The sequence below is a fragment of the Lampetra fluviatilis genome, chromosome 17 (genome assembly GCF_964198595.1).
Source record: "Lampetra fluviatilis chromosome 17, kcLamFluv1.1, whole genome shotgun sequence".
In the NCBI taxonomy this organism is placed as follows: Eukaryota; Metazoa; Chordata; class Hyperoartia; order Petromyzontiformes; family Petromyzontidae; genus Lampetra; species Lampetra fluviatilis.
The window spans coordinates 4,669,230-4,689,725 of NC_136291.1; the positions used below are offsets into that span (position 1 = coordinate 4,669,230).

The 20,496-nt window shown below is 45.1% G+C and overlaps 2 protein-coding genes across 2 annotated transcripts in view; one reads left to right on the plus strand and one right to left on the minus strand.

Moving 5' to 3' along the window:
* The window catches only part of OPLAH (5-oxoprolinase, ATP-hydrolysing), a 34,517-nt gene extending 23,256 nt beyond the window's left edge, over positions 1-11,261 (plus strand). Inside the window, 7 exon segments of the mRNA XM_078864022.1 lie at positions 953-1,105; positions 2,516-2,650; positions 4,210-4,359; positions 5,375-5,532; positions 6,197-6,357; positions 7,949-8,046; positions 10,890-11,261. Of these exon segments, the coding sequence (XP_078720148.1) occupies positions 953-1,105; positions 2,516-2,650; positions 4,210-4,359; positions 5,375-5,532; positions 6,197-6,357; positions 7,949-8,046; positions 10,890-11,060 (1,026 nt within the window). The 3' untranslated portion in view covers positions 11,061-11,261.
* Positions 11,262-15,614: 4,353 nt separating this feature from the next.
* Positions 15,615-20,496, minus strand: part of LOC144936726 (transmembrane protease serine 6-like) — a 36,302-nt gene continuing 31,420 nt past the window's right edge. The window contains 6 exon segments of the mRNA XM_078863855.1: positions 15,615-15,776; positions 16,941-17,074; positions 17,805-18,079; positions 18,355-18,526; positions 19,639-19,755; positions 20,288-20,404. Of these exon segments, the coding sequence (XP_078719981.1) occupies positions 15,615-15,776; positions 16,941-17,074; positions 17,805-18,079; positions 18,355-18,526; positions 19,639-19,755; positions 20,288-20,404 (977 nt within the window).

Consider the following 20,496-nt stretch of genomic DNA (forward strand, 5'->3'; position numbering starts at 1 on the left):
GTTCATAATTTAATTCAACAGTTAAATGTTAAAACCTAGTGAGGTGGTCTGGTGGCTTATGACCCAGAGCACTGCGCTGGCAACCACTAATTAATTATTAAACTGAGGTCTTGCGGGTTAATAGCCTCAAGGCATTATGCAATGACTGTGCACAGGCATCATGTGAAATGTGTTTTTCGTTTCATTTGGCAAAAGTTCCAGGATGGCTTCAAATATCACTCAGCACTAATGTAAGCCTTGGCCGAGAGTCAAACTCGTACCACTCCACCCAGTGCTATTGTACCACGCGTATAATTATTTTGTCAGCTCTTGCTCTAAAAGCATGCCAAGCATTCGCTGCTTGTTGCAGAGGCACACGGCTCTAATCCAGCAGCCGCCCTGGTTATTGCTGGTGCTCAATAAACGTAAAAAACAATGCGCACGCTGTTTGCTTCGCAATGAATGTTAAATGACACCGTGGCGTCATTGGCAACAGTAGGCCAATGTATGCCGTTGTCATGATCCACATTTTTTCATTAACCACAAATTACCCAATTTGACTATATATAGCAAACATTGCAAACATTACAAAAACTTGGCAAGAGTCTCCTCAAAAATATTAATGAGACTCAGCGAGGCTTTCCTGGGTAAGCAAGTGTAATAATAATACGACGGTAAGTCCTCGCTTAGCGTGTGTTTCATAACGTGCAACATGCCCGCTCCAACGCGGTTATCCAAGCGGTCGACAACAAAAACGACTTTCTTGAGCTGTATGGCTGAGCAGCGTGATAACAGTACGCGGAACGATACAGTATGTTTATCATGTATGTGCATGTGGCTGGCCCAGTAGTCGGCAGTTGGGAGTGCTGGCGCAGTGGTTCACATGCTATGCTACAAACCCAGCAACTTGAGTTTAATTTCCGACCCCGGGTTATGTCTCCTTTGTTTTTGCTTTTAATCATTTGCCCTACAGAACAATGCAGAGGTGGCGGTCAGGCAAATGCTCAAGGAGTTTGCGCTCGGTCTTTTGGCTCCCGGCAATGATGGGCCCCTTCGGGTGGAAGCCGAGGACCATATGGATGATGGAACGCCTATCCGTCTGTCGGTGGAGATCAACCCTGCCGATGTGAGTGCTGCGCCGCTCTGCGTAGACATTTATTTGTCGTGCGCCTGTCTTGTGAAGGCCGTGATACGCGAGGGCAATCGTCACCGGCGATATTTTATATTTTCCGCGCCACTTTTTATTCTAACAAAACATTTTTTTTCTCATGTATGGGTGAGGTTCATTGCTGTTCCCCTTAGTGGATACATGGGATGGAAACTTCCATTCAGATGACAGACAGGGGGTCACATGACTGTGCCATAATGATGCATCAGAGTAAACAGGGTTTGTAGCCAGTGATATTTATAAAATCCTTTATATTAAGTTCACTTGCGTGCTTGCTTGCGCGCTTACGACCGTGCAAATCTTTCGGTCGTTTTTTAACCCACTTCCCGTGATCCAATCGAGCTGACATTTTGCACACAGACTCGTTGTGCGTGACAATTTATTTTCGTGAAAATTGTTTTCCAAAATTTTACACTTTTTAGGAAAAAATAAATTATATTTAATTACCAATTGCTTAATGGTGGCAGGAAATCATCTGACCCATAGGTGGCAGCCATCTCAAGCCAGAGGACGAGAGGACTCTAGCCGCCACGCATGTAAAGGATTTATAGTGAAAAACTTTGTTTTTACGGGTTAATTTTTCCTTCATGTACCATGGCCTTAAAGCATTCAGCTCTGGCAATGCAGATGTTATTGATCCTCACTAATGAAGGTGTGGCCTGATTGTGATATTTATGTATATTTGCTTACACAAATCTGGGAATCTCCCCAATGCCGATACATCACACTGCCATACAAGAGTTGAAGGTGTCTTCAACCACGTATGTGTGAGTGCTACCATACAATGCAGAGGTGAAATACGTTACGATGAACAGAAAAGTGCGTGCAGCATGGACTCGACTGAAACAAGTTATGCACGCTCATGGAAATTTAAAATGGAAATGAGGCGTGTCCTGGGAAATGTGGGACGAAAACCCATTGTATAATAAGTAGGAATGTTAAGTGCGTGGAGTGAGTGAATTATTATATTTGTGGTGCAAACGTCTGTTAGGTGGTGATACAACAAAACTTTCCAAAGTGTGTGTTCGTGTGTTTTAATCAAGCCAGTGTGATTCATTTAACATTATCATCTCTTACGTGGATTCTAAAAAATTCTCCAAGACATCCCCATCCAGCGTATACATTATTTATTTAATTATTATTGTTGCATTTCACAATCTTTGTATTTCGCTTCGTACCCAAAGCCTTTGTTATTTACGTCACTTCTTTGGAATGCTTCAAGAAGAAACGGACACATTGACCTCTTCAAACATTAAAACAGAACTGGTGTCAGGGCGCATTGACAAATTGAGCTCACCCCCCCCCACTCCTCTTATGCTCGGTTAATTCTTGTTGCCTTTAAACTCGTCACAATTGCATGCCCTGCAGGGCAGTGCGGTCTTTGATTTCACAGGGACCGGTCCAGAGGTGAAGGGCAATTGTAATGCTCCCCGTGCCATCACGCTCTCCGCACTCATATACTGCCTGCGTTCCATGGTGGGACAGGACATTCCTCTAAATCAGGTCTGTACAGCTTGGCATTGCCCAAGCATTGCCCATTCAGAATCGACGTGCGTTTAAGAGTATTGTCGCTGCTATAAATTTCCACACGATGATAAGCAGCTTCGTTGAGCTATCATTTGTGACCAAGTCGCTTCTGAAAAAGAGCTACACAGCTCAGTGTGGGCCTTATCTGGTAAAATACAAATAGTTTAGTTGGACAAAGTTAACCAAGCTCTCTAATGTGTTTCCCGGGTTGCACCGTGTGTTGTTTGGCACGATGTCCGACGTTTCGCTTCACGTGCTGAGAGCTTTTCCAGGAGGCGAATGGAGCAGCGCTCACATTCTGCTTCGGTAAGGTTGATGTCGGTTGCTCCATTCGCTTCCTGAAGTAGCTGCCCAATGAGCTCTCAGCACGTGGAGCGAAAATGTCGGACATCGTGCCAAACAGCACGTGGTATGAGCCGAAAGCAAGTCATTTGTACAGCACAACCGTGAAAACCTGCATAATGTTTTTTTTTAATTGTCAAAGTTACCTAACCTTGGCTTGTTAAAAATAAACTTTTCGCAGGGTAGCATTATGTTAATCTAACAAACATGGGTATGTTTGCATGAATAAGTAGGATATTGTTTTCCCTTTACAGCTCATGACGTAAGTTTGCTGTGATTTATGCATTGTTTTCACAGCCGCCACTTTGTGATTAGAACTGTTTGTGATGAGATGGAATTCATAATATGTAGCGTATATCTCCTTTCTCATTCACATTTGTAGTGGATGTACATCATACATATTAGTGTCATAAACAGTTTGCATGTTTTAACGTACATACACATTTTTATTGATCATATTGATTTCTCGGCATAATTTGTAATCAATAAAAAAAACGTATTCAAACAAAACAAGTCAAATTGCAAAACACGACAATTCTAATTAAGTGTTTTCTGTCACTTGGTGATGTGTGTCGGCAGGATGCATGTGTTGCGTGTAATTCCCTGCTGGCTGGGAAAAGGAGTGCAGTGGTGGTTTGTGATGAGGCTCTTGGTGGGCTGTGTAATGTGTTTATGGTGGCGGCAGTGTGGGGAGCGGTGGCGCAGCAGTTAGCGCCCCGCACTATGAACCCAGCAAACCCGAGGTCGATTCTCGCTCGCAGCCAACACCAGTTACGATTACCTGAACCAGTCTTGGGGCCTCCCCGAGGTCGGCTCAGCCTCAAATCGGTACCTTGTGCGATGTGCAAATATTGCCAATCGGGAGACAAAGGCGGTCAGGCGTGGTGCTGGCCGCCCTCGTGTGCCGTGTCGGCCTTCATAGGTGCTCGCTAACAGCACTTATTCCAACAGTCTGTTAAGGCTACACGGGGGATCTTTGTCTTTGGTGACAGCAGTGGAGGCTTGTTATTAGAGGCCAGAAGGGCTGAGCCCCTACTATTTTGAAAAACACCTTTTGGAAAACTGACCTGTTCATTATAAAGATTGTAAATTGCATACAATCACCCACCCTCCATCCCCCCTCCCTCTCCATTCCGCCCCCCCACCCTCGTGGGCTTCCATGCCCCCACCACTGCGTGCCTACCGGGCGGCAGGGCTGCCTGTTCCCTGTGAGGGTGGTGATCCCGGAGGGCTCCATACTGTCGCCCTCTCTGGGTGCCGCCGTGGTGGGAGGGAACGTCCTGACGTCTCAGCGCATCGTCGACGTCATCTTCCGAGCCTTCTCTGTGTGCGCTGCATCGCAGGTCGGTGGAGAGGAGAGAGAGAGATACGGCGATGGGGAATTGTTTTACATGTTTTTTTCCATACCTCCGATTAGCACGGTTGGCTTACGTACGTTGCGAAAGAAGTTCTCCACCATGATTCAGGATCTTTGTTTAGACTGGAAAGATCTGGTGAGCTATGAAGCTCTTTTCACAGATGCACAATGGGAACTGCATTGCCACAAAACGTGAACACAGCACAATGTTCACTTGAGCATGGTTACATCTTAACTTTACATATCCTCCAAATTATAAGACACTGGAAAGTAAGACACATCCTTAATGCATATCTGCTTTCAATAAAGTTTTACAAATATTGCCACACATATGCATGTACCGGAATATAAGACGCACCCGAAACTTTGACTTTAAAATACATGGGGAAAAGTGCATCCTGTGAACATGGTAACATTACAATATTTACCAGGGGTGCGAAATTCATGGCACGCAGGCCTAGTCGAGCCTGACTTTTAATTCATATGGCCTGAGGCCACGCGATGAGACCTACCACTTGAAACAGCTCGTAAACAATATTTATCTGCCACTGCAGACATCTTGGTCGCACTACTCTGGTATTATAGAGGAATATTTTCGAACACTGCTTTGAGTGCGCTTAATCACTTGTGTCACTGCAATGGTTTTCTTATACTCGGTCGACTTATACATTATTTTACAACACTTTATTATTGTAAGGTGCTTGTTACTATGTGGACTGCCAAAGGTATTTAAATGTCGTGAAGATGGAGTGATGAAATCGGCTTGTGTATAGGTGCTCGGTGTGTTGTCTGTACGTGTGTATGTTGAACTTATTTCGCACCGTACGTCGCCAACCGTGCTAATGGAAGGTGCGGTTATTACATTGTCAAACGGTGAGTTGAGAGGCCTTAATCTCATTAAGATAATCGTTGATGATGGCGACGACGACGATGAAGGGAAAGGTTCTGCACCTCTGGCATTAACGAAGTCTGCTGTACGGTGTCGCCAATGGCCTTACCAGGGCTGCATGAACAACATCACGTTTGGAGACGAGGAGATCGGCTACTACGAGACGGTGGCGGGCGGCGCTGGCGCCGGCCCGCACTGGAGCGGCCGCAGCGGGGTCCACACTCACATGACCAACACCCGCATCACGGACCCCGAGATCCTGGAGAAGAGGTGCACTCCTCCGCACCGCCTCACCCGCCCCACTCTCCCCTCTGCCGTCACTGCGGCGGCATGGAAAGAAGAGCACCGATCTAGAGTGGAAGAGATACGTCTCGTGTCAACTTGAATTTGTATCGAATTATGTCATCTATAAGTCCTCCCGGGACGTTAAAATTCACTCTTTTTTGCCAGTTTGAGATGTAATCCACCACTCAAGTAGTAGTTACTCGCCCCCCTTCTTAGATGTTAACTACCTCGCCTGGTTTTTAGGAGGTGGTGGGTTCGATCCCGACCCTTGACACCTTTATATTATTTGGAGTTTGCATGTTCTCCCCTTAGTACCGTGGACTTTTCTCCGGGTCCTCCGGTTTTTCCCTCCGGATTTAGAGACATGCGTTTAAGAGTATTTGGCTGCTATCAATTTCCACGTGATAAGCCGCTTCGTCGAGCTATCATTTGTGGCCAGGTCGCTTCTTAAAAAGAGCTACATAGCTCAGTGGGTCTTACCTGGTAAAATAAAGAAAATAGTTAATAGTTTTGAATAGTTTGTATAGTTTATTTCTGATATGCGAGATATACTTCTCCCACGATATGTCCCAGATTTGTTGTTACCTGAGAGGCGGCAACCCCAACTCAAAATGGCATTTCCAAACCAGTAACAAATGCTTCTGCCCAGGTACCCCGTTGTGCTGCAGAAGTTCGCACTGAATGCTGGGACGGGGGGAAAGGGGCGGCACTCTGGCGGCGATGGAGTGACGCGGGAGCTGCTCTTTCGCCGCCCCCTCCTGCTCTCCGTGCTCACAGAGCGCCGGCGCTTTGCGCCGTACGGGCTGAACGGTACGACGAGCACTGTTACCCCCTTTGCCCTCTGCCCGCGTCATTTCCAACGGCAAGCTCGTCTCCTCCGCACCAAGGCGACAAAGTCGATAGTCAGGACATCTTAACACTGCAACAACAACATTTGTATATTAAATAAAAAAAAATATGATGCATTGACATGTTAATAACATTGCCCTGAAAGTAAGGAAAAATATTAACAATTGGCAACGTTTTGGGCAACCTGTCAAGAAGGGCCATTGCCTGAAACATCACCTATTTTATATAACAAACGAGAAGTTACTGAGAGGTGGCAAAAATAAATGCCAACATTAAATCCTTTCACGAGCCAAAATTGAGATATATTGATAAAATCTTCCGAGTTGAATTGTTATGCCAACGAAACATGCCCAGGACTGTACTTCGACATTTTCATGAGCTGTTTTCACATTCACAACAATGGCATGTTGAGATAATACCTTTCATAGCTTATATATATATACGCGTGTGTGTGTGTGTATCACGTGAATCGCCTTAAACTAAATAGTTGACCCTCGATTAAATATCGCGTACCCACATAGTTATGTAATGACTCGGTGTGCCATCGTATCCGCCGGAAGTTTTGTTTGCGATGATCGACACCTGAACTTATGGAATGCCCTTTACCAGCCCGCACTGATCAGCATGGTGAGTTATTGTCACCAGAGACCCCCCCCCCCCCCCCATTATTGTGGAGGTCTTCTTCCAACAGTGGACTGACAAAGTGCTGTAATTTATTATCACGGTAACTATGGGAGGATAGTGATAAATGTTGAAGTCAGTTTACCCGTGTTTTCTTCAATCGTGTTACATGTTTACTATGCACTGCAACGATACATAAAACTAACATTTAATTTCTGCACAAGGAGACAGAGGGGGGCAAAGGATTTTGGAGTTTGGTCCATAAATATGCAAATAAAAAATGAATTTTGCTATTGGTAGACGATTACTGTGGGTGGTTGCTCATTCTCCTCGACTGGCCCCATAGCCACACGTGCTGTCGACTTCTGCTCGTGTTCAAATCCAGGCTCAAGACCCCTTCCCCCTTGTTCTCTGCCCGTGACTGAGGGTCTGTTGCTCGATAAAATAAAAACCTCTACACATGCCTCTTTTTTTTCCTGGATGCCCCCAATGTCGCAGTGTTTCTGTCCAGTGTCGACAGTTGTGGTTGCTCAAACGACGATGTGCCCTCCCAAAGCCCCCACTTGTCGTTAACCTGAGTACGGTCTATAATCGATGATGTCGAAGGCAAAGACAGCGGCAGCCAAAAGATGAAATGCCCCCCGAGAAGACGTCCAACCTCATACATCGAGCTTTGAAATGGGCTCGTGTGCAGCAGGCGCTCGATGGCTTGTTTCATCGCAGGACCATGAGATGGTGATGGCTTTGGAGAGGCCTTCATCCAGCAGTGGCTAGAGCACAACGAATAACAATACACCTTCCTTGTGATACAATCAATTGCAAAGAATCAGTTATATTCCAACATAGATTATGATGATGATGACGACGATGCAATTCAAATTGTATTGTGTTGTTTTTCACTTTGGTTGTGGCATTGCCATTGGGACTGCAGGAGGAGCTCCTGGAGCTACCGGGCGGAACTGGTTTATCCGGGCGAACGGAGAGAGCCTCGAGCTGGAAGCCAAATCCTCCGTGTCCGTGCAGCCCGGGGTGAGGAATCTCCACCGCCAACACTGTCTGCAGGAAGCAATTACAATAACACGGCCACACACAACATTGGCATTGGGAGCCAAGTGTCATGACAATAACGATGACCGGCAATGCAGATGAGTGACAGGCACGGGGCTTTCCACGATTATGCGAGGATGAGCAGCTTCACATGGGAGGTTGCGGCTTGCTCCTCCAATCCTCCAATCAGTGGAGAATCAAGGAGTCGCCTAATTGTGACTGAGGTGCGAAGTGCAATCCATCGCTCGCAACACGTTGTAATGTACGGTGTGGCTCTGTCCGAGTCTAATGGGAACCGGGGTGAATGCACTGAACAAAACATACAAACGTTCTCTTAGGTTTTTTCGGTAAAGTCACGTAGGTAAAAATAAATAATAAAAATAAATAATAGAAATAAAATAATAAATCACGACGTTTCTGAAGTGGGCATTTGTTTCTTGCTGTGGTTGTCCCACCTGATGACGGACGCTTGTGTTGCACCCGAAACGTCGTGATTTATTATTTTATTTCTATTATTATTTCTATTAATTTATTATTATTTTTTATTATTCCTTTTTTACCTACGTGACTTTACCGAAAAAACCTAAGAGTATGAATGTTTGCAGTCACGAAAGCTTCAAATCTAGAATCATACAAACATTGTTTATCCCTGTTTATTTTTATTTGGACAATGTAAACGATTGTATCTGGCCTATGGATTTTACAAACAATGAAACAATGTGTATTCAAATAAATTACACTTACAGTATTCAGATAAAACAGTGAATTGGAAACAAAGTGAATAGAGTTGTTGAAGCTTCATTTATTTTAAAGTCAGTTTACAGATCTTGATTTGAAGCTTTCGTGATTGCAGGAATCCATACTCTTTAGTTCTTTCGGCAAAGTCACGTAGGTAGAAATAAAATAAAACAAATCACGACGTTTCGATCGCAACACAAGCGGTCGTACTCCTTTGCCTGATGACGACCGCTTGTGTTGAGATCTAAACGTCGTGATTTGTTTTATTTTATTTCTAAATACGTGGCTTTACCAAAAAAAACTAAGAGTATCAGTTTACACAATTTGGTAATGTCACTTTTTTATAAACAGAAAAATTACGGAACGTTGGAGTGAGGCGGATTTCAGTTGATAAGGTGTGACAGGTCTATTGCAAGTGGCATCTGTACAGTGATCCCCAACGCGACAAAATGCTGAATATTACTTGTCAGACATCTGCATACTGGGGATGTGCTCCCAATTGTTATATTGATAAATAGAAAATCGGAAAATCAAGCCAAGATACGAAATATCAGGAGATCCGAAACCAACACCATTCTTGTTTTGGATTGATCCTCTTACTGGACACGACATCACTAATATAACATCACTTCCACACTTTCCCGTCGCGTGACATCACTGTTGCTCGCAGGAAGATAATTTGCATAACTCCAAAATGTAATCCGAAACTCACCCTTACTCTACACCCTTGTTGTTTTGAAAATACAAAAGGTTTTATTAGTTTTTTCGATTAAGGTTTTTTTGGGTTGTTATACAAAATAACCTGAGCCAGTGGTGTTGCAAGGTGTATGGGTATAATGCAAGTGCCGTGTCTTTCCATTGACAACATTAAGTGACCTTGCCTCAATACACATTTTTTTTGAAGTCATGCATGACGCAGCATTTAAAAAATATACATTTGACAGTTATTTGTGCACAGAAGCATTAAAAGCGCTTTTTAAAAATGTCAGCCCTTTTGCCATTCCCCTCTTTGAAGGAGGCCTCACCAAGCCGTGTTGGTCGTGGGGCTGGTTTAACAATGGGTCACCATGTATGGGGCTCTGGACCGGTTCAGATATCACTCGCCACTGAGCCATTTCCAGGAATTAAACGTCCGCACAGCACGGTTGGCTGCGTGCAGCGGGAGAGAAGTAGAACATACATACATACATAAAAACGCAGGTCGCTGGCTTTGCAGCAGTGCTCTAACCGCTGTGCCACCGCTCCACACTTAAAGATTAGAATTTCGTGTATCTATATATATAATCTATATATAAGGAAAATTTGTGAATATGTGTGTCTGTTCAAAATGTTTAGCGTACTTCCCGACATGCAACAAACTTGAAATTTGCCATGTGGGTACTTTCCAGACTGTACACCATGAAAAAATTATAAAAATACACTTTTGTATTTTTTTTGGGGGGGGGGCGCAATAATGCATATATTTAGCACGGCAAGTGACCCGTGTGCTGAAGCGTAACGGAGTGTGCCTGCTGATCGCGGGTAAAGTGAAATATAAATGTGTTGCTTTATTATTTTAGACGGTAGTTGTAGTGGTTAGCACGCTGTGCTACGAAACCGGCGACCCGAGTTCGATTCCCGCTCACGGCCAACACCGGTGACGATTATTTGAACCGGTCCTGGGCTTCCCCTAGGTCGACTCAGCCTCAAACGAGTAACTGGTGTGGTGTGTGAACATCGCCACTGGGGAGACAAAGGCCCATCACCAAATCACCCCAGAATGGACCTCATTTCATCACACCTCAGAGCCGGGGATAATGCTTGCACAGGTAACCACCGAGTGTGGACGGCAGGTGCGTTGGAGGATGTGGTGGGGGCAGTGTGTGGCTCTGCTCTCCTCGCCTCCCACCTTCACCAAATGGCACCGCGTGAAGTACGGTCAAATATCCTTCATGGCCCTATAAGGCGTGGCGGAGGCCCCTCATCCAGCGGTCGATTGACAAAACGGGCCCATACTTGTAAGTGCATTTCTCCCTAAGGCGACGCATGCACGCGCAGCACCTCTTTGCATTAACACCGGTGTTGTTGGACCCCCCCTCTTTTCCCAGGACACGTTCTGCCTGCAAACACCAGGAGGCGGCGGCTTCGGAAAGCTGGAAGACAACGCTGACCACGGCGGCGAAGAAGAGCCGCGTGCCGCCGATGGGCGTGAGCCAGCCAGAGCTTTTGCTGAAAGAGGCAGCTTGTTTGACTACAAGCAAGCCCAGGAATCCGTTTAAATTGTTCGCAGCAACGACAGCTGGCTCAGCACACCTCGCCTGCCGACAGACGCCGCACAACAACAATGCAGGTGATGTTGTAATGCAAAGCGCCAAGGGAGGCCGACACTGTATAAACTGGGTTCTGCAACACACTCCCCGCGCTCCTGTTTAAGAACAGAGATGTTGCTATGGTCACCGGTGCCCGATTTGTGTTGGATTTAACACAAAGCGGGAACTTGTTAAATAAAAGCATGCGGAGTGTTCAAATAATCCTTGCGCGTTCTACAAAATCCAGCTTAGCGTCGGCCTTTAAGCGTAGAAACGTACATTGTGTTGTGTGCGTCTCTTGGTAGGCAAGGGTGTTGCTGAAGCAGTTTCCACTGCCATGTCCCGTGAAGTTAATTGAATAACCGACAGCTTTGCCTGCGATCCCCATACAAATCATGTATTCGCAAATGCCAAGAAATTCTAAGAAATTACATTTCAAATCTACCTCATGGGGCTTAACCCAATAGCTCCAATCCAAATAAGCTTGCTATCATTCTCACCGATGTATTTTGTGTGTCTGTATGCAACAAGATTCAGTTAAATAAAATCGCTCACACTTGTCATGTTACTGTGCATTCATCTGTTTTGACTGGGTCTTCAACACTTACAACATCATAAAACAGACTTGGCAAGCAATATATACACATGCACGGCAGTTGAAAATATGCATTTCGTGAAGTATTTTGAACGAGGTTCTTGCTGTTCTAACCACCTTTGGCTTAGCATGTTGATCGAGCTGAGGTAAGGTGCATGCAAATCACCTAAACGCGTTGGTGCACAAGACTGTTAACTATTTTTTATTTTACCAGGCAAGGCCCACGAAGATATGTAGTTCTTTTTCAGAAGCAACCTGGCCACAGATGACAGCTCAAGGAAGTGGCTTCAGATTCTCTTAAACGCATGTTTCTAAATGGAGGAACAAACCAAAGGACCCGGAGAAAAATCCACGCGACCATCGAGTGAGACGTCCAAGCTCCAAATATACAGGTGTCAGGGTCGAACCCACGACCTCCTGTATACCAGGCGAGGTAGTTAACATTTCACCACCGTTTTTTGCCACGGGCATTGTAAGTATTTGCACGTCTAGTGATGAAGATCCGGTTTACTTCTCCCCATTTTGTCAACCAGGGTGTTCATGCTGCTACGTCAAGATTGTGAATGAAACGCCATACATCTTACACCAATGGACCCGCGATTAACACATTCCTGCGGAGGGAGCTGGTAGGAACGTTGGGTTGCTGGGTCAATGGCCAGGGTCAACGGTGGCGTGGTGTGTTCCGCAAATATGGCCGACTGAGGGCGGGCACAAGCCGGCGTGAGTAGGTTAAACGTTGAGTTTTATAAGGGCACCACGGGGTGACCAGCCCCTCCCCACCCAGCCCCTCCCCTCCTATTTTTGGATGCACGACGGACGGACACAATAATCCCCTGTGGGCTGGTGTAACCAGGAGGTTCCAACCAGTATTAGAATGCACTCAACCATCAACACAAAGGCCTTTTTTAAGTCGCACCAATGTTGGGTTTTATTTCCAAAACAATACTGGACGTGTCAAATTCAACACCTTGTTTGTTGAAAGGTGGAGTACCTTTATAGAAAAAAACATGTAATAGAACTAGTTTAGGTCTTTATTTTTTTTTTATAAAGTTACAAATTGCAACAATCATTTTAAAAGAACATTACTCCATAGGCTACTCAAACTTGAACTAATTTCAAGGTTTACTCACAGGTCGTTGGCTCAATTTATAGCAAACGTACAACACTGCGTTTAAAACTTTTGCAGCTTTAAAATAAATGCCATTTACAACAATAAACTTTACACAAGGACCAAAGAAGATTCAAAATACGTACACATAATTTTCATTGAAATAACATCTTGTTTAAAAGATATACTGTACTTTTTTTTACAGAAATCTATACGATAATTAATACATAATTACGTGCATTGATAGCACTATACGATTTTGTTTGCCCCAGGGAATTAACCCAACAGGCCAAACTTCTTTTTTTTTTAAGTGTTCATTTAAAATTGGATATTTTTACTACAATTGTTATGTAGCAACATTTATAAGTCAAGCCTTTTATCGTTGCTTGAAATTCTAATATCCGACAATGACAATTAAAGCAAATCTGTGGGTGGGGGGGGTGAGGCTTATTCCAGCGATGCGGTTATTGCGTGGCACTTTTAACCGACAGTGGCTGGGATATCACTCACCACTTAGCCATGGCAGAGAACCAAACTCGGGACTTTGCGAGGTTCATAGTGCAATGCACCAACCACTGTGCCACCATTCCCCCACCACCTTTAAATGCTAAATCACAGTAATATAAAAAAAAAATCACGAAATATATTTCATTGTCCTTGGAATTGTCGTAAATAATACAAGGCAAAATGCTTGCTTCTCATTAACATACACTGCTGCACAAGATTTAATTTAAAAAAAATCCCACTTCTAACATTATATTCACATTGCTAATGCAAGTGCTCGAACAAACTAAATCTGCACCATTGGAACCTCATTTGCCAGTAAAAATATGATAATTGTTTTTTTACCCTTCTATCTGGCAACAAAACTGACACCTTTTTTACAAGGAGTCATGTTTACATAGACCACAATACCCGCAGTCACAATGCAAACAAAAAACAACTGATAATATATGCACTGTCCTTGAAGTTGATTGGTCCACACTCGAGACAGCTTTGCTTAGAGCCTAGTCTCACATGGGTTGGACCAACCCATGTGAGACTAGGCTCTAACTAAATCTGGCTTCATATTCTTTGGGTCTTTCGGTAAAGTAACGTAGATAGTTTTGTTATTTTCTTTGAACCTACGACGTTTCGATCGCAACACAAGCAGTCGTCATCAGGAAAAGGGGGTTTACTTCTAAAGGCAAACTCAGTTTTCCTGATGACGACCGCTTGTGTTGCGATCGAAACGTCGTAGTTTTTTGTTATTTTCTTTGCACCTATCTACGTGACTTTACCGAAAGACCCAAAGAATATGAATTCCTGCAGTCACGAAATCTTTAAGCCAAGATTTAAATCTGGCTTATTACTCGCGGACAGGATATTTCCGCACCACGGCATTCTACGTGCCATCTGCAACATCGCAATTACAAATATGCAATTCATTCCAGGCAGGACAATATTTTTTGTACAAAAGCCAGGCCCTTTCAGTGTTGCATTTCAAATGAGGTGAACACGGGTGGTTTTCATTAGATGTTTCTCTGAACCTCGTGGAAATTTGGCTTGAAATTTTACCTTCAAATTAGGAAATGAGATAAAAAATATCCCAATGTTGCACTTGTGCAGACGTGCAGTTTTACGTCATCACTGTTCGATCCCGCGAGCCCGATAATAAATTGCACGTGTCCTCGTGGGCGTAAAGTGCGATACAAAGAAGGGGTTGTGACATCACTACGTCACTATTTTATACCGAGACAACTTAAAAAATAAAATCTGCAGAACACACAAGCAATATTACATTTAAAGTGGAACAATTAAGTTTCGAGGAATCGATGCTTTAGGTTTTGCGACATGCTCCTTATCACTATTTGGCACAAATGTCAAGAAGATTCATTCCCCGACTGTTCGATGAATCGCCGCGATTCACGGTTGTGATTCGATTGTGAAATCCATCATTAGTTGTTAAGTCTTCACACTGGGTTGAATCTAGCGGCCACTTGTGGCTTCAGGTGCGGAGGGGGGGGGTCACGTGAACCGAGTACCTACAATGCATACAAAGGTGAAAAGCATTCACTCTAGCGAGATTCGATTTTGGTGAAATTATCATTATACCTTAAAGATATGTTACTTTTGACCACTGTCAAAGATAACCAAGCTTTAACCAGATAACCTACTTTATAACCACGTAGGAACACCCCCCCCCATGCATCTCGGCCAACCTCATTATTACCAAAGACAGCAGTGTATAATACAAACACTCTTGGAGTGTTCATATTAAGTTGATGATGGATTCACAACTCCACCAAGTTGCAGTCGTAGTCATACTTCATGGAGGAAGTAAACAGGTGAAGATTTTCTTCACTGAAGATTCATATATCATGTATAAAATGTTTCACATTTCATTCTATGACCATTATCAACACTCCTCTTCCAAAAAACTTTTCCTGTTTAAAACATCCGCAAACAGATACTGTTTGATGCTAAGCCGTCAATAGTGAGCACCGTCTGCACAGTTAATAAATAATACACGAGAGTCCTTGTGATCATTATGGTACAGGTAAGGGTGCAAAGCCCTGCACATTTTTTTTTCTCTCACACCACCGCTGGTGGAAGGGCCTTCCATTAGAAGAAGCAACGAAGAGCTCCTCTCCAGCACGAACTTTGGCCTCCTCTTCCACACTGGCCAGATCGTCTTGCAAAGTGCGGGAGAAGCCACACTTTCCCCCAGCAGATGCGTTGACTAGCCGTTCGACCAACCGATGCACCCATCTATGCCGCCGGGTGGACCGAGTTGGAGGGATCTTTCGTGGGAAAGACTTGCCCGTCATGAGCCCGATCGTTAAGATTGGGCGATGATGTCGTTTATCCACTTGGTGAATGCGGTGACGCGGGTGTATACGCCGGGCTTGTTGACAAGCCCGCAGCCATCGCCCCAGCTCACCAAGCCGGCGAGGAACCAGGAGCCGCGATCCTCGCACACCAAGGGACCCCCCGAATCGCCCTGTTGCAAGAAAAATGCCGAGTGCACGCAGCAGCAAGAACACGAGAAAGAACAACGTTGGTTTGCGCAGTTCAACTTTCAGGGCACGTGCCATGATAGCACGCGCGCGGAAATGATCAGGATCATTGCCGAGTGTTTGGTCTTGCTTTGCCAGGCACGGGTTTCGTTGGCTTACATTAGATAGACGTCAAATAATGAATGTGGGCATGGTTGAGAGGTTATCTCAAGTGTGTGTTGGGATTATAGCCACCGTTGCTATCCAACGTGCTTAAGTAACTTACATCACACGGTACATTACTCCCTCTGCACACACCATTTACTATCGAGGCACAGAATTTAAACAAACCTAATTCCATAAATAATGCCTTTGGCACGGAGGACACACAACCCATGGCATGCTTTTAGAGAAAACGATATCGTACGTGCCGAGCACACGAATGAATCGCGTGGCCATAACGACACTTGTGGCCACCTTTGTCTCCCTAGGGCTAAGTGTCTGGGGCGAGTCGGGCAACACTTTTGTTCATTGGTGCTGTATGTGGCGAGGAATCAAACCCGATGCCACTGAAGCGGGAGAGCGCTCTGCTCAGGTTGCCGTTACATTGTTTTTTTTACAAATATAAAATTGTCAAAATATCTGATTCCTGCAACTTTATGGTGTATTTCACATTCACATCGTTTTTGTGCTTTGCTGAATTTTCTGTACAGTACATCTTACACCTCCGATTCGCACGGTTGGCTACGTACGGTGCGCGAAAGACGTTCAACATACATCTCGGTGGCGAGATGTTAACCCTAGATTTAAAGCTTTCTTGCTGTGACGGTTCCACCTGAAGACGGAAGCTTGTGTTGCCTCTGAAACGTCGTGATTTTTATTTTTATTTTACTTTTATCAATTTTAATTTTTTACCTACGTGACTTTACCGAAAAAACCTAAGAATATGAGATGTTAACCCCTTTGGGCCTGGCATACAGGAGGTCGTGGGTTCGATCCCGATCCCGACCCCGACACTTGTATATTTGGCAAAAGGTACAATGTTCCCTGGGCCTGAATAATGGGCCCCCTAAGTGGCATTCTGTCCTGGACCTCCGGGGACCTAAGGGCAGCCTTGAACCTAATCAAGAACACCAAGCATACTTGTGCTGAACATCCAATGGTCTCACCTGGCACGCGTCCTTTCCTCCGTTAGGGTAGCCGGCACACAGCATGCGTGGCGTTGCATGGTCGTAGCTGCCTATGCAGTCGCTCTGGCTTATCAGGGGCAGTTGGACCTCCTGCAAGTTGTTGGATAGGGATACTGCAACAACAACAACACAAAACACACGAATCATCACGAGGTTCATTTAATCAACGGGCATGCACACAATAAAGCATCATTCCTAAACGCCCTTTTAAAATCAGTCACCGTTAAACAGAGGTAACGATCTAGCGCATGTGGTGGCAGCATCTGTAATGCAATGGTTCTGGCAATGATGTCTCGTGGCTCGAACCACAAACTCTACCCGAGACCGATTGTCGTGGGAAGCTACGTGGTGTGCAGGCACCCATCTGGCGTAGAAGCACCGTTGGAAGTCACTGCAATTGCATTTCAGTTAATTCGTTTTCCTGCTAATAATATTCTTTTTTAAACCCATGGCGCAGGTTGCGGCTCCAAAAACTGTAGTCACTGGGTTCTGTCATGGAATTGTGCCGTATTTATGCCAATTATGTTCTGTTTTGCCTTTGACCAAAATCACCCCAGCAAATAATGGGCCCCGATCTCGTCAGATCTCCAACAGCCAAGCGAGGTTGAACAGTGGACAGTTGTGAAGTGGGTGACCACCACGCACGAATAGATAGCCATAGGGATTGTTGGGGGGAGGGTGGTGGTGGAGACGGGGGGGGGCTATGTGGTGGGTAGCACCACCGTTTCCTTCATGCTGTATGGTTGCTCGGCCCACTTGGCATTTTGGGAATGTTTTACTGGTGTTCAGCAATTGTGGTAAAAATTATATATACATGCACGTGAGTCATGTGTCTCAACTCACAATCGTTGCCTTTGACAGTCCCCCAGCCAGAAACCCAACACATCTGTCCGGGCAGGAAGACGTGCGACGCGGCCGGCATGCACACGGTCTGCACTTGCTCCGTGAGGTTGACGGGCGAGTCGAGTTCTAGGAGGGCGATGTCGTAGTCATTCCCCGTGCCGACGTACTGTCTGTGCACAATGATCTGGCGGATTGAGCGATGCTGCTCCATCGGGCCTTCCTTGTCCAGCAGCAGTTTCCCGAATAAGAGTGTCCAGTCACTCAGAGCCTCAGCCCTACAATTTTCATGGAAAAAAAACAATATATGTGAAAAAAAACTGTTTCATAAATGATACGTTTCACTTACAAATTAATAGGGGATCAGTCAAAATGTCTAATCTCCATAAGCCATGGTAAATTTTATGAATATTTTAAAAAAGCAGGCAGGGTTGTAAACATCTTAAATAATATTCGCCATAAGTACACATTTTATTTGCACCATTCTCCAATCGCAGCCTCATTGCACCACACAGTCAGAAAGGACACGCCGACAAGACAGAAATGGACGCACTTTCTGTCGACGCAGTGCGCGGCCGTGAGGACCCATTTCGGGTGGATGAGGGAGCCGCCACAGTGGTGGCTGTTGATAAGGCCGCTCCGCAGGCTGGCCTGCCATGGCCAGGCACCCGCCACAGCAAACTCACCCCCCACGATACGACTCTGCACCATCCGTTTGCCGCAGGCTGAGGAGGAGGAGGAGGTGGAGCACGGGGGGGGGGGGGGGGAGAAAGAAGAAAAAAAAATGTTATTGAGAGACGCCGATGAGAAATGCTAAAGAGAATTCAGAGGTGGTGAGCTCTGGACACTATTTACATGACCGACTGCAGCGTGCAAATGCCTTCCATGAAGCATCAACCACCAGTCAACTTCCCAGGTCATTTACGGTGATGCCGATTTGGACAAAGCTCCTTTCAACATATAGATATATACTCTGCAATTTTATCCCTATGTCCTGAGACATAGTGTCCATTAAAATCAGCCACTTCAGATCCCTTCAAGTGGCTTCTGGTCCACACGGGAATGGGCAGCACTTTTAAAGTCAAACAGAAATATTTATTATTATAATAATAATGATGATGCTTGTTTATCCAGGAAAACCTCACCAAGTATCATGACTCTTTTTCAGGACCCTCCTGAAAAAGTCATAAGACCCCAGTTTTTTTTATGCACAGGCAGCTTCCTAGATTCGATCCCAGGATCTCAGCGGTGCCGGCTCATCACTTTCACCATCATTCCCCCCGCACCTCCGAGCCAACCGGCAGCAAAGCTGCTTTTGAATCGGTATAATTCAGACTCATCCATGTTCGACATCCATCGACATGACAGAACAAAGCTAACGTAATAATTCTTAGGTTGTTATTATTTTGCGCACCTAAAAAGGGATGTGTGCGGGGCTGCGGTAAAAATTATGCGAGCACAATTAAATGAAGAGGATCAATAAGTATAACCCGTAAAAACAAAGTTTTTCACTATAAATGCTTTATATGCGTGGCGGCTAGAGTCCTCTCCTCCTCTGGCTTGAGATGGCTGCCAACTATGGGTCAGATGATTGCATGGCAGCATTAAGCAATTGGTAATTAAATAATATTTTTGTCCTAAAAAGTGTAAAATTTTGGAAACAAATTTTCACGAACATTAATTGTCACGCACAACGAGTCTGTGTGGAAAATGTCAGCTCGATTGGATCACGGGAAGTGGGTTAAAAAACGACCGAAAGATTTGCACGGTCCTAAGCAAGCAAGCGAACTTAATATAAAGGATTTAAAAAAACAGCTGCTGTGGGGGATGTGCTCACCACACGAGTGCTCGTCGGAGCCATCCGGGCAGTCGCTGTGACCGTCGCACTCCGGGTTCGGCTTGTGGATGCACTGCCCGGTGCTGCAGTGGAATGTGAACGCACTGCATGGGACCTCTGCCAGAGCACAAGCACAGGAAGAAGAGCAAGTTGTAATGCATCAAGTAACAAATGTGGATTCTGTTCATGCCTTTCTAGTTGACCGGTTGACCGTCCACCATGAATCACCACCTCCCATATGCCCAATAGAGAACTCTGTTCATGGGCTACACTGCTTTCTTTTGTTAACACCGTTTGAGACGAGGCTCAAAAGAAAGCCGTCTCTGGTGTGGACCAATCAGTTTCAAAGACAATGCATATATTATCAGAATATGTTTTTTGTTTGCATTCTGACCACAAGTATTGTGGTTAATACGGACATGATTCCTTGTAAAAGGTTTCAGTTTGGTGTTTCAACATCTTAACACCTGTTTTGTTGCCAGAAAAAAAGGGGAAAACCTATTCTCATATTTTGGTACTGGCAAAGGAGGTCCCATGATGAAGCTGCAAGGTTTTCCCCACAATGACCCAGTCACAGTCAGTCACTCGACGCCTGACAGTGGGCCGTGAGATTCGGCACGGCAGCGGTGTGGTGTGGGACGTAGCGCACCTTCTCCGAGACAGCTTTTCTCATCGTTCCCAGAAGCACACTCGGCAGAGCCACTGCAAACGGCGGACAAGGCCACACAGCCAGCGCCTGCTGCGCATTGGAACTGCATGGGACAGGCTGCACCACAGGTTGTCAGAGAGGGTGGGGAGGAAAGACAGAAACAGTATTCTCTTACACAGAGTCCAATGTGGGGAAGATTTATAAATAAC